Below are 14,122 nucleotides of genomic sequence, written 5' to 3'. Positions count from 1 at the left end.
AAGTCACTGTTACAAACTGCATACTGCAACCTAGAGTTGTCAAGATTAATGTTTGTAGAATGTGAGGTGATAAAAAAATTTTTTTAAATCACTTCCTGGCCCGGTACAGTTGCTTGCCTGTATAATCCCAGCACTTTGGGAGGCCGAGATGGGAAGATCGCTTGAACCCACGAGTTCGAGACTAGCCTGGGCAGCATGGTGAGACCTGCTCTTTACAGAAAGTTTTAAAATTAGCCAAGCCTCGTCGCGCGCGCCTGTAGCTACTGGGAGGCTGAGGTGGGAAGATCCCTTGGAGTTCCAGGCTGCAGTGAGCCATTATTGTGCCAATGCACTCAGGCCTGGGCGACACAGAGACCCCCTGACTCCCACCCCCCACCCCCAAAAATCACACTTCTTGTGGAAACGGTTAAAACTAAACATCCCACTTTGTGCGTAACTTTATATTCAATCGATCATTCCCTCAAAGACAAAATGTTCTTTCTCCGCCTCAAACATGGAGGACTGAGAAAAACTGAGGTTCTCTCAAACTCAGGGAGCACGCAGATTTCCTGGGAAGAAAGGGAGGGATAGCAGCCGCTACTGCGCACAGCCCGTAGGGGAGGACGGCAGCCAGAAAGGGCCAAACTTCACCGCAGTAGCGCGCTCGCGGCTTGCGGCGTCTCCTACGTCAACCTTGCCGCGACAGAGCATCGCCGGAGGAATGGAGGCATTCAAGTTGGGCGCGTGCCCTGCGAAAACGCAACGAATTTTGAGGACAACTAGAGGAGCTCGTCCCCTGTCTGTGACAGCTTATGGTCACCTAATTTTTGTGGACACACTACGGTCCACGAGTGCGGAGGCCGCCAGAAATTTGCTTGCGTCCCAGTGAGACGCACGGTGGCGCAATTCCGAGCCTACCAATCCCAGGCTGACTGGAGGGCGGGCTCTTCAAATTTGAATTGCGGAAGTGTTGTGGGTGTTAGAGAACCTCGCGGCGGAGGTAAGCGTCGCTTGGGGCCCGGCCGCCGCGGGCAGGCGCCACCGTGGGCCTGAGGGGCGAGCCCCGCGGCGTCCGGCCCTCCCTCCGCGCAGAGCCAAGCCTGGACTGCCACAGTCTCGCCCTGCTAGGCCCTTCATCCAAGGTACGTCCTCCCCGCGCCCTTCTCTCGCCTCCCGCCGCGAGTCCCCGCCGGTGGTGGGCGTCCTGCCCTTTCAGCATCTTGGCCCACGCCGTTTTATTATTAATATTTGTAGATTTCTGGCTTTGGTACTGATTTTACAGCTGCGCACTCGATGTTTATTTGTTGCGTGTCTACTGTAGAGTAGAACACGATTGCTCACATTTATTTCGATGGTGAGCGTTCTAGGTCTTTGTTCTAAAGTCGCTTTAAAAAAAAAAAAAAAAGAATACCAAGTAGGAAAATTGTGTGCCTTAGTACCCAACTCTTCCCCTTGGCGCCCCAGGATCCAGGGCTACAGAAACAGTTCATCCATTCAGCTTATGTTTTCTTCTGATTAAATTGCATACTTGTTGCAAACAGCTTTAGATGTTAATAAAATTATTTAGAAAATGGTCGGGCGCGGTGGCTCACGCCTGTAATCCCAGCACTTTGGGAGGCCGAGGCAGGTGGATTATTTAAGGTCAGGAGTTCAAGAAAATGATAGGCCACTTCATCCTGCTCTTCAGAGATAACAGTTTACAATTTGGTTCACTTGCTTCCAGATTTTTTTCTCTGTGCTTATGTGTGTTTTATTTATTTATTTATTTTTACAGAAATGCAATTATATGTTCTGCTACTTTTTCTCAGTTTAGTATTTCTTGGATTTTTTCCATGTAAGTACATATATATTTTTTTGTTGAATATGTAAATTGTATGGATGTGGCAGAATTTATTTTGTCCTTTATTGGTGGACATCTGTAATTTCATTTTATGCTGCAGGTACTGCAGCGTGAACTTTCCTGTGTAGTGGTTCTGTATGCTATGTTGCCTGTTAGTAAAGAACTTAGACTTTGGAGGTAGAATCAGATCATCTTTCTCACTTACTGTTAAGTGAACCTTGGCCAGGTTACTTAACCACCTATACCTTAATTTCTCTCTTTTCAAACTGGGAATAATAACAGTACTTAACTCTTTAGAGTTGCTATTAGATTATATAGTGACTGGCATGTAAATATTCAGTGAATATCTGCTATTATGATGCATATATATTTGCATTCTTATGTAGGTGTTTCTGTAGGGAAAAAAACAAGTTAGAAGTGGAATTTCTGTGTCAGTGGTATACAGACTTGCATTTTGAAATTAATCTTTACCAATATGATATGTAAAAGAAGTCTCACTGTTATAGTTTGCATTTCCATTTATTAGTAAAATCAGGTGTCACTTGACTTGTTTATTGACCTTTTCTATTTCTTCTATTAATTGTCTTTCATGTCCTGTGACCATTTTCTGTTTTGAACATTTTTTTTAAATTGATTCATTAGGTCTCTTTGAATGTTATGTAAATTAGCCCTTTGTCATAGGCGCTGAGTACTTATTTCAAGTGTATCATTTTTTTTCAGTTCTTTTTTTTTTATATTTTTGAAAAAATATAATTTTTTTACAATATTTTCAACTTAAACACTATTCACACTGAACACGTATGGCAGCTTAACCTACCCAAATATAAAGTTTAAAAAGCCAAAACTCTTCTAGCTTTGTTAAAAGAAAAGTTGTGCTGCAGACTCTTGTGATGGTTAACAAAGCAAGGAAAAGCACCACTCAAATCATAATGTTACAATATCTTTGTTCGGCTGGATTATGGGTTGGTATTGGTCATATGTTAGACTCCACACAGGCATAGCTATGATGCAGTGAATCCCTTAGAAGTTACAATTCTCAAATTACATACTTCCTCAGATGTAACATTAGAACTCGATATTTCTAACACAATAACGTATCAGAAAAACCTGGACTGGCACTCATCTGCTAACTACCTTGTAGCCTCAGGAATATGACATACCTGTCTATAACAAATTATCTCAAATTAACTAACAGACCTTCAGAAAATGGAGATTCTTTTTGATGGGGACATAATCAAATTTAAGTCTGAATTGAGAAATATGCTTAACAGTTGGAACTCAAATTAAATTTAATGATTTTAAAGTTTAGACACAAGTGTTAGTTAACACTAAGGGACCAGTTTAGCCTCAAAAAAAGACAATTTAGTAAGGTTTAGGTCTTTTAATTTGGTGCTTCTTTCCTTGCTGTCTTCACATGAAGCCATGGGGCCAATTCTATTTTCAGTAAATGTTTGACAGCTTTTTACTTAATAACAGTCTCAGCACTTATATTAAGCATGCAAGACTAACAAAAACTTTGGCAATGCGTAAGTGTAACACAGTGACAAGAGAGAGCTTTTTACAATTAAGTCTTCTAATACTGCCTTCACAGTGTGGAAATTGTGCTACATCCACCAAAAGAGGGCCCCGTCTACTCAAATATTTTAGTACTTCACCCCAGGGACAAACTCCTTTGCATTTGGATTCAGATTGCTCTTGACCACAAGATCTTCCAGAGAAGAGCCGTCACTGATAACAAGGTCATTAAACTGGTCTTGGATTTGGTCCATAGTTTGTGGGAGATCTCGAGCTGGAATAAACCATTCATGCTCTTCTTCCTCTTCCAGCATTTCTTGGAAACAGCGTTCAATAAATTCTTCTTCCCATAACTCCTCTTCTATTTGTCTGTTGAATTCTTCTTCATTTTCCATCCACATGTACTCTGCAAATGGATTGTCATCTTCATGAGAATGACCGTTAATAATCACATCTTCATTGATGATGCTTGGGCTAGTACTGCTGCGACTTGGATCTTTCATGGTTGATGTTAGTTGTCGTTTTTAACCCAGTGCACAGCAGCGGGGACGGCAGCCAACGAATCCTGTCGGCCTCCGCGGATCTCCACAGGCAGCGCCGCTCCCCAGCTCGACGTGCGCTTAGCCCCTCAAGTGTATCATTTACGTCTTAACTTAAAATTCTATTTTTACTCCGAATTCTATCTCCCAGTTTTGGTTAGTGTGCTCTGGGATTTTCGACCCCTTCCATAGTAATAGCTATTACTATTGTTACCACTACAGTAAATTCTTACAAGAACGTTCCATCTTTTGGGAGGAGGAGGAGGAGTTATATTCAGGATCATATACATAACAATTGTTTAGCTTCAGTTCTGTGTTTATATGTGTCACTTATAACTGCCTGGGATATATTCTGAGAAATACATTCACAGGTGATTTTTGTCATTGTGACAGTATCATAGAGTGTACTTACAAAAACCCAGGCTATATGTTATAATCTATTGCTCCTAGGCGTCAAACCTGTACAGCATGTTACTTTACTGAATATTGTTGGCAGTTGTAACATGGCGATAAGTATTTGTGTATCTAAACATATCAAAATATAGAAAAGGTTCAGTAAAAATAAGGTATAATCTTATGGGGCCGCCATATGTGTGGTCTGACATCATTATGCAGTGCATGACTGTACTATAAATGCTATGGCCAGCCCTTTCCTGCATGGTTTTCCCATTCCTGTGTCTTTATGTTGAAAACATTTTTTTTTTCCTAGTACCTCAGCATTTGTCAGCTTTTAGAATAAGTTTTAAGGATTAGATTTTCCAAACAACTTTAAACAGTTGATGAAAAGAGAAACATACTTTCTCCGGTCTGAGAGGGAACTAACAATGAGCGACCTCCATCTGTTAGGTCAACAAATGTGCTTGGTTGGCTTCAGGACAAACTATTCTTTCCTCCACTTGAGGGATGCCAGTTATTTAGTCTCCACAAATGCCTGTGTTTTATCAGAGGCTGATTTATTTTGTTCTTTTAACTGGGAAGGAAATGGAGCTTCAGATCTGTCTTGGTTTATCTAGACTCAGTGTTTTTTGTTTGTTTGTTTATTTACTCTGCAAAGCCTCTGTGGTCAGTGGAAATTGTAGACGATTTTTTTCCTCTGCATTCTGTCTTTAACAAACCCCTGGCAAATATTGGCTGCTTTTTTTTTTACTTATGTTGAGTTGCTCTTTATCACATGGTGGGAAAAAGGTCTCTTACTTTCTGCGTCTTTGGGAGGGGAAGTGGAATTTGAAGGCTTTTCAGAATCTTGGCTACCCAACCTTTATCCTACTGCTTGCCTGAATAAAGATGTTAGGAAACAGAAATCTCTGTGCTGGTTCTTGGAGCCTTTCTATGTGACCACAATTATCTGCCTTTAAATGGAGACAGTTCTGCATGTCCATTACAGATTGGGTCTGTTTTCACTGCTCTTAGCTTATTTGCAGTTTTTACATTCTGTTTAGCATTTCATTAGGCTCTGAGGAATTGAGATTGTGTAAACCTGAACATTCTTTGCTATTTTGCTTTGCAGTTTTCCAGTTTATTCTTTTTTTTTTTTTTTTTTAATGGAGTGTCACTTTGTTGCCCAGGCTGGAGTGCAGTGTCGTGATCTCAGCTCACTGCAACCTCCGTCTCCCAGGTTAAAGTGATTCTCCTGACTCAGCCTCCTGAGTAGCTGGGACTACAGGCATGTGCCACCACACCTGGCTAATTTTTGTGTTTTTAGTAGAGATAGAGTCTTGCCATGTTGGTCAGCCTGGTCTTGAACTCCTAACCTCAAGTAATCCTCCTGTCTTGGCCTCCCAAAGTGATGGGATTACAGGTGTGGGCCACCACACCCAGCTGAGTTTATTGATTTGTGATTTTGAGCAATTATACAGCTTTATTGTTTTTTCTTTGAAATGAACAGCTAAGCCACACATGGTGGTTCACTCCTGTACTTCCAGCACTTGTGGGAGGCCAAGTCAGGAGAATCACTTGAGCCAGGAGTTCGAGACCAGCCTGGGCAACAGGCTGTAATCCCGCCTATAATCCCAGCAATTTGGGAGTCCGAGGCGAGTGGATCACCTGAGGTCAGGAGTTAGAGACCGCTCCCCACCCACCAATATGGTGAAACCCCATCTCTGACTAAAAATACAAAATTAGCCAGGTGTGGTGATGTGCGCCTGTGATCCCAGCTACTCAGGAGGCTGAGACAGGAGAATTGCTTGAACTCGTGAGACAGAGGTTGCGGTGAGCCAAGATTGCACCACTTTACTCCAGCCTGGGTGACAGAGATTCCCTCTCAAAAAACAAAAACAAAACATAGCTCAGGTGTAGTGGCACACACTACTACAAAAATTAGCTAGGTGTGGTGATGTGCACCTGTGGTCCCAGCTACTCTGGAGGCTGAGGTAAGAGACTTGATTGAGCCCCAGATTTCGAGGTTGCAAGGATCCCTGATCACATATCTGCACTCCAGACTGGGTGAAAGATACACTGTCTCAAAAACAAAACAGAAATGAAGTGAATGGCTAATATAACATCCAGCACAAGAACTCCTGGAACTAGCACATAGTAAACATATACATGCATGCATTAATACGTATTTGTAGGATTCATATGATGTGGAAGAATTATAGCAGTTTTTGGAGCTCCAGACTTCCAAGATACCCTTCTTTGTTGGCTGTTATAATTTAGGAATATTTTCCTTTTTTTCTCTATTATCAAAAATTATTGGATTAGATAATTTTTATATTAATTGCTTATTTTTTACAGATGTTGCTGTAGATAAAGATACTTGATATCTTTTGATCTGGCTATGTTAGAATTTTCTGTCACAGGTTTTTTATGTTTATATGATGTTAACTAATTGGAATAGTTATAAATTCAGCAGTAAGAGATGCTGTAAATCTAGACTAGTAAGTTCCAGGATGCTTGGACTGAAATATTTACCAAATATTAGTTAATGTAACTGTATGGTTCCTCGCCTAGAACCTTAATTTCTAGGAGTGAATAATAAAACTTATACATAAGAAACAAGTTAAAGCAAAGCTAAAACTGTGTAAACTTAAGTACAATGTTTCTGCTAAAAATTTTAAATAGCATTAAAAAATCAGAATGAAAATAATAGACCATTTATTTGAGGATTTTTCAACTAAGACTTTAAAATATAAATGCTCTGGAACATAAAAAATCAGGATTGGTATTATTAAATAATTGAATAGTTTTTTTTTTTAGCTTTTATTAGAATAGATCATCGTAGTTGCTACCTTAAAGTTTAAGTGCCTAAAGGGAAAAATTATATTTGTAAAACTTTATCTTTTGTAACCTAATGTATTGCCATGTGCATGTATCATTTATTTACTATTTTTTTTTGAGACAGGATCTTTCTTTGTCACCCAGGCTGGAGTACAGTGGCACAATCATGGCTCACTGCAGCCATGATTTTGACTTCCCAGGCTCAAGTGATCCTCTCTGCTCAGCCTCCCAAGTAGCTAGGACTGCAGGCGTGTGCACCATCACATCCAGCTCTTTTTTTAAGTAGAGTTTAACAAAAATAAAATCTTAGTCTGATTTGTGAGCTATAGATTATCTAGCATTGTTATGAACCAGTTAAACATTTTAATTAGTATAGTGTTGTGGAAAGCATATAAACTTTAAACCTTTTCTGCACCTAAGCATGATAAAGGCTGATTTTATATTGAATTACAGGTTTCTGTGGGTCCCTGCTGAAGTTCTGTCTGAAAATTGTGCTTAAGTGAATTTTCTGTTAGAAGAACTTGCTTGCTACTGTCCTGTCAAGATGATTGCAACACCTTTGAAACATCCAAGAATTTACTTACCTTCAGAGACATCATCTCAAAGGAAAAATCTACCCATGGATGCAATCTTTTTTGACAGCATACCTTCAGGCACACTTACTCCTGTAAAAGATTTGGTGAAATATCAGAACTCCTCTTTAAAGTCGAATGACCGTAAAAAGAATCAGTTCCTAGAAATGACAACTTTTAACAATAAAAATAGATTTCAATCAACCATGCTGGCAGAGGCTGCCATCTCCAGCAGTTCTCTTGATATCAGTGTTATAAAGCCCAAAAAGGATGGATTAAAAAATAAAGCAAACTATGAATCACCAGGAAAAATATTTCAAAGAATGAAAGAAAAAGTACTGCGTGACAAGCAAGAACAGCCATCAAGAAACAATAGTTTGTTGGAACCACAGAGAAGTGGAAATAGTGAAACCTTCACTCCTAACAGAGTTGGCAAAAAACTACTGCAGCATACCTATCTCTGTGAAGAAAAGGAAAACAACAAATTATTCCAGTCAGATAACCGTTCACTAAGAGGTTAGTTTTATGTGTTAGCTAAAAAGCTGTAATGTCTTAAGTGTTTAATGTGTCAGACACTGTTTTAGGTGCTAGAATATAGCTGTGTGTAAAATGGACAAAAATCCTTGCCTTTGTGTAACTCACATTCATGTGGTGGGAAGACATAATAAACATATTAAGTAATTTTTTATGGCATAATAGAAGAGGAAAAGTGGAAAGACAAAAAGAAGAAAAAGAATTAGGATGATGGGGAAGAGTTGGAGGGGGATGTAATTTTCAGTGAAGTGGTCAGAGTAAGCCTCAATAAGAAGATTGAAATTTGAGCCCACAAAATTGAATGAGATAATAGATACATGTGTCTTGAGGAATGGGGAAGGATGATCTAGGCAGGTAACAGCTGTTACAAACGCCTTGAAATAGGAGCATGCCTGACATGTTGAAGGACTAGCTATGAAGTTAGTGTATCATGGAGTGATTAGATAGAGCTGAGGAGAGAGAAATAAGAGTGGGTCAGATAATATAAGGGCCTTATAGGTAAATATAAGAGTTTTGCCTTTTACTGTGAGCAGAATAAGGCATTGGAGGGTTTTGAGCATGTGAATGACAAGATCTGAATTATGAAGTTTTTTTTGGTTTTTTGATTAACCATTGAGTACAATGACTTAAGTTTTTAAAATACTACTCTGGCTGTTCTGAAATAGTTACTACAATAAGCCAGATGACAGCCAATGTTGGCTTGGTTCGTGTGCTAGTAGTGAAGATACTAGGTGGCTGGATTCTGGCTGTGTTTTGAAGGGATAGCCAATAGGATTAGCTCATAGATTGGGTGTGGAATATAAGACAAAAAGATATAAAGGACAGCTCAGGGTGTTTTTCGTTTTGTTATTTGACTGTGGCCTAAGCAACCAAGAGGATGATTTAACTGAAATGGGACAGACTGAAGGAAGAATGATGTGCGGGCTCAATAGTTAATATTTTTGTCATGTTAATTTTGATAATGTCTATTAAAAATCTAATTTTAGGTATTAATTAGGGTGTTGGAAAAAACTAATGGGAATATAAGAAAATGATCAAGGCAACAAAAGTACATTTGGGAATTTCTAGCACCCAAATGGTATTTCAAAAGCAATGAGATTTGATGAAGTCATCAAGGAGTAAGTGTAGAAAGAAAAAACATTCAAGACCTGGGTCCTTGGGTACTCCAGCATTTAGAAGGTAGAATAAAGAGTGGAAAGGCCAGCTGAGTGTCGTGGCTCACACCTGTAATCCCAGCACTTTGGAAGGCCGAGGCAGGCAGATGACCTCAGGTTGGGAGTTCGAGACCAGCCTGACCAACATGGAGAAACCCTGTCTCTACTAAAAATACATAATTAGCCAGGCGTGGTGGTGCATGCCTGTAATCCCAGCTACTCAGGAGGCTGAGGCAGGAGAATCTTGTACCTGGGAGGCGGAGGTTGTGATGAGCTGAGATCGCGCCATTGCATTCCAGCCTGGGCAACAAGAGCAAAGCTCTGTCTCAAAAAAAAAAAAAAAAAAAGAGTAGAGTAGAAAGGCCACTGAGAATACCAGGAGAGTGATACAGTGAAAGCCAAGAGAATAAAGTACTTTAAGTTGGGAGTCGTCAGCTGTCTACTGCTTCTAATTGGTCAAGTAGGCTGAGATTCTACTGGTCGATTCACCAATATGAAGTCATTGTTGACTTTTTAAGGGTGGTTTTGGAGGAATGGTAGCAGTGAAAACATTTGAAAGGATTCGAGAGAGAACATGACAAGAGGAAATGGCAATAGTGAATGTAGACAGCTCTTTTTGAGGGGGGCAAAGAAATAATGGCAAGTGTAGTTTAAAGTTTTATCATTTTTAATACTTGGTGAAATGCAGCATTTTTGTTTGCTGTTGGGAATAATGGAGTAGGAAGAAAAAAATTGAAATTGCTAGTATGATGCCCTTTAGTAATTGATTGAGAGGAAATATAATCTAATGCATCATTAGAGGTTTGACCAGAACACAGCAGACCAATTGTTAACAGAAAAGAAAGCTGTTTACACAGATATTGGTGGGTCATTATTGTATGACTTCACAAATAATCTGAAATAAGAAGTAAAGTCATCAGCTAAGCGAACGTGAAAAACAGTTTGAGGAGGTAGAGGTTTGAAAATAGTTTGGGAGAGGCCTAAATTTGATTTCCTGGGTAACACAGAAGAGCTGTTTAAGATATGTGGACATGAATTTAAACTGGAACCACTAAATATGGCTGTGAGTTTTCCTTTAACCCTGTGTAGCTGCTAAGGTGCTGGTGTAGAACAGGGAGGGAGTTGGATTTAACTGGATTGTAATTTTGCCAAATAGAATAAAGTGACAGAGGACAGGGGAGCTGAGGGTGTATGTGAAGGAGTCATGGTGAAATTTAAGTTGATCAATGAGGGCAAAGGATCTGAAGGAGATGAGGGATTGTGAAGAAGTGTACATTTTGTTTGGATAGTCACTGGATTTGAGAGAATGATCTGGAAAGATAGACACTACAACAGTTGAAATTGAGATTTTACTGAGTTTCAGTCATTGATAATGAAAGATATTTTACATGTATTATCTCTGTCTCTTTTTTTTTTGAGACAGAGTTTCAGTCTTGTTGCCCAGGCTGGAATGCAATGGCATGATCTCGGCTCACCGCAACCTCTGCCTCCCAGATTCAAGCACGTCTTCTGCCTCAGCATTCCCGAGCAGCTGGGATTACAGGCATGCGCCACCATGCCTGGCTAATTTTGTATTTTTAGTAGACATGTTTTTTTCCATGTTGGTCAGGCTGGTCTCGAACTCCCAACCTCAGGTGATCTGCCCACCATGGCTTCCCAGAGTGCTGGGATTACAGGCGTGAGCCACCGAGCCTGGCCTTATTATCTCTTTTAATCCTTTCAACAAACACTATGGGTAGGTACCCATTAGAAGTCTGTAAATGGGGATTATAGAGAGAGTAAGTCTGCTTGCTGTATGTCTCATAGGTAACAAGTGATAGGCTGAGAACTGAATATAGGTATCTCTTAGAAAGCCCATGTTCTTAACCACTATACAGTAGGTTGTAGGTATATTGTTGAATTTCCAAGACAGTGACATATTCCAACACAGTTTTCTAAGGGAGTTTGGGGGTAGAAGTGGGGAGACTCACAAAGTTGTCTATTTGTCGTATAGCCTAGGATAAAAGGAAGAAGCAAATGAAATAATGCAGATTAAAGTGTTTAAATATAATAAGGTAGCATTTGAGAGTAAGGAATACCTGTTTTGAGAATTTGGTGACCTTTTCCCCCAGAAAATATACACACAAATACAAACACAAATTTTATATATAGTTTTAGAAACCTTTTAGAGAGTCTTCATGAACCTTGGATTCCCAAATAAGTGAATAAATATAACTTGTTGCATTTGATTGAATTACTACTGAATTGCCTTACCATTTCCAATAGAATGAGTTAAAGATGTAGAAATTTATCATTTCTTTTTGTGACATGTTGTTATAACAAAATCTTTATATTACGATTTCTGAGATCAAAGTGGCATACTTAATTAAAGCATAGTCACTACCAGTTTTTTCAAGTATAAGATTTAAAATTAAACATATAAGATAATTATTCTCGGGATCAAATTTTAAGTCTATTATCACCGCCTTTTTGTGTGAAAAAACTATATTTGAGAAACATTAAACTTCAAAGATCTAAGAGGTAAAGCATAATAAAATGTAAGCTGTGCTATTAGTCCTTATTTGTTTTAGTTGAGAAACCTTCAACTTCTGAGTGTTTGGAGGCCTACTAAAAAGCTGTCTAAAGGACATAAATTATGGTTGAGTCTGCTGTTGCATCTCACATTTTAACTTTTAAAGAATAAGTTCGAACTCTTTGTCTTTCATGCTTTCGATATTTACAGCAAGCAGAGAAGAATCAGAGTTTTCAAGACTGGGTGACACTTTATATTGTAAGCTTAACATATATGTATCCAATCTGTGGCAGCACCAGAATTACAGATCTCTAGGTTTCTAAGTCTAATACTTTTGTCTAAAGCTGGCAGGTTGTCTTGGAGAAGGTTTTAAAAAATTCTTCCTCATAATGTTGGTATAGAGAACGAGGTAAAGGTATGAAAAGATAATACAGTGAAAAATGTATGTAACTATCATATATTGCAAAAGTACTGTATTGGTTTGATCATTACTAGTGTCTTTGTTTCAAGAATTTTAAAAACTTTTTTTCTTTGTGACTAATACAATTCAACTTCTTCTTTCTTTAAAACAAAACCTTAACCTCAGTCCAAGAAGCTCCTCTAGAATCATCAAATAATGATACTTTCCTCCCGGTCCAACAAAAGATTCAGTGCCAGCAGGAAAAGAAAGCATCACTGCACAATTTAACTTACGGTAAACTATTTTTTGTCTGTTTTTAGTTTGTTACTTAAGTATATTGTTAAATGTCCTAGGTAATTATTTTCCCTGTGTGGGCATTAAACTTTGGCTGTGGACAAGAGCTTGAATCGTACAAGAGACACTCAGACTGGGCAGGCGGGTGGAACAGTCCTAACCTAAATTTCACTTTTAATTTTATGTCATCCTTCTATAAATTTTGTTTTGTTTCGTGTTTTTTGCAGACCTTCCAACTCTGAACCAAGAACAGGAAAATTTTTTGGCTGCAGAAGCCCCAAACAAGGCATTAACTAGAGCTCAATTGGCTAAACAAATTCTTCACTCAAAGGAAAATGTAGTTGCAACCACTGGGTCTAAAAAGGACACATTTGTTTTAGAAGGCGTAGATTCTGCTGATGAAAAGTTTCAAAATACTAATGCCGAGACTCTCAGTACTAATTGTGTTCCTGTTGGCAGTCTGTTAACGATTTCTGAGAGTGAGAGGACGACAGAAGGGACTTCGCAACAGGAAGTTAAGAAAGGAGATGAAAAAGCAGTGCCTGGAGAGACTGGTCTACCAGGTTCCACGAAAGATACATGTAAAATTGTACTTGCAACACCAAGACTTCATATAACAATACCTCGGAGGTCAAAAAGAAATGTTTCAAAGCTTTCTCCAGGAATATTTCAAACTGTAACAAATCAAGTTAAAAAAAATCAGGTGGGAAAACTTTTAAGGCAGATATTCTATTTTTACCCCATTCTTCAAGAGCTTTTAATGTTCTCTCATTTTTTTTTTTTTTCCTAGCTAGGATTTGAACCTGTGTGCTTCATTATTAACAGTGTCTTCATTATCGCATTTTATTATATACTATAGTGACAGTGTGACCTAGTGAAAAGAACAGTGAGCTGAATGTAACAAGACCCAGGTGTTAAGTCTTATCTTGCTGTATTACTAGTTGTGTAGTCTTCAGTAATTTACTTGTTCCCTTTGGTAATGAACACTGAATTTATTTCTGCTCTTTTTTTCTAATACTTAGGGTGCTGTTAAAATAATTAGATCAATTAAGATAGAAAGGAATTGTAGCATCTGAAGAATTTAGAATTTTTCCCAAATTAAATATAGAGTAATCAATAAAAGCCTTTTTTTTTTTTTGAGACAGAGTTTCGCTCTTGTTACCCAGGCTGGAGTGCAATGGCGTGATTGCGGCTCACCGCAACCTCCACCTCCTGGGTTCAGGCAATTCTCCTGCCTCAGCCTCCTGAGTAGCTGGGATTACAGGCACGCTCCACCATACCCAGCTAATTTTTTGTATTTTTAGTAGAGACAGGGTTTCACCATGTTGACCAGGATGGTCTCGATCTCCTGACCTCGTGATCCACCCGCCTCGGCCTCCCAAAGTGCTGGGATTACAGGCATGCACCACCGCGCCCAGCCCAATAAAAGACTTTAAAGCATCAAACTGTTACATTAGGATGAATTCTCTAAGAAAGTGGAAAGGAAATACAGACTTAAGGAGGAAGATGGAGTGTAAAATTTCCAATTGTTAAAGGTTTGCCTATTAATTAATTATTTATTTATATT

The 14,122-nt window shown here is 39.0% G+C and overlaps 2 protein-coding genes across 3 annotated transcripts in view; one reads left to right on the top strand and one right to left on the bottom strand.

Moving 5' to 3' along the window:
- The first annotated feature begins 1,031 nt into the window (after positions 1-1,031).
- MIS18BP1 (MIS18 binding protein 1) overlaps positions 1,032-14,122 on the top strand; it is a 61,685-nt gene continuing 48,594 nt past the window's right edge. The window contains exons 1-4 of one of the 2 annotated variants that reach the window (XM_064365838.1): positions 1,032-1,121; positions 7,543-8,177; positions 12,448-12,555; positions 12,783-13,258. In XM_064365838.1, the coding sequence (XP_064221908.1) occupies positions 7,634-8,177; positions 12,448-12,555; positions 12,783-13,258 (1,128 nt within the window). In that variant the 5' untranslated portion in view covers positions 1,032-1,121; positions 7,543-7,633. The remainder of the gene's footprint in view (positions 1,122-7,542; positions 8,178-12,447; positions 12,556-12,782; positions 13,259-14,122) is intronic. The other variant, XM_064365837.1, reaches the window with a different exon arrangement.
- LOC105719953 (polyadenylate-binding protein-interacting protein 2) lies at positions 3,442-3,858 on the bottom strand. Its single transcript, XM_012456283.2, has one exon. It carries the CDS (start codon positions 3,835-3,837, stop codon positions 3,463-3,465), a length of 375 nt encoding a protein of 124 aa, XP_012311706.1. The 5' UTR covers positions 3,838-3,858; the 3' UTR covers positions 3,442-3,462.

Source organism: Aotus nancymaae, unplaced genomic scaffold (genome assembly GCF_030222135.1).
Source record: "Aotus nancymaae isolate 86718 unplaced genomic scaffold, 86718_ANA_hifiasm-v0.15.2.pri h1tg000062l, whole genome shotgun sequence".
Lineage (NCBI taxonomy): Eukaryota > Metazoa > Chordata > Mammalia > Primates > Aotidae > Aotus > Aotus nancymaae.
Note: the sequence above shows the minus strand (reverse complement) of the source record. Positions and strands in the feature narration are given on the sequence as shown.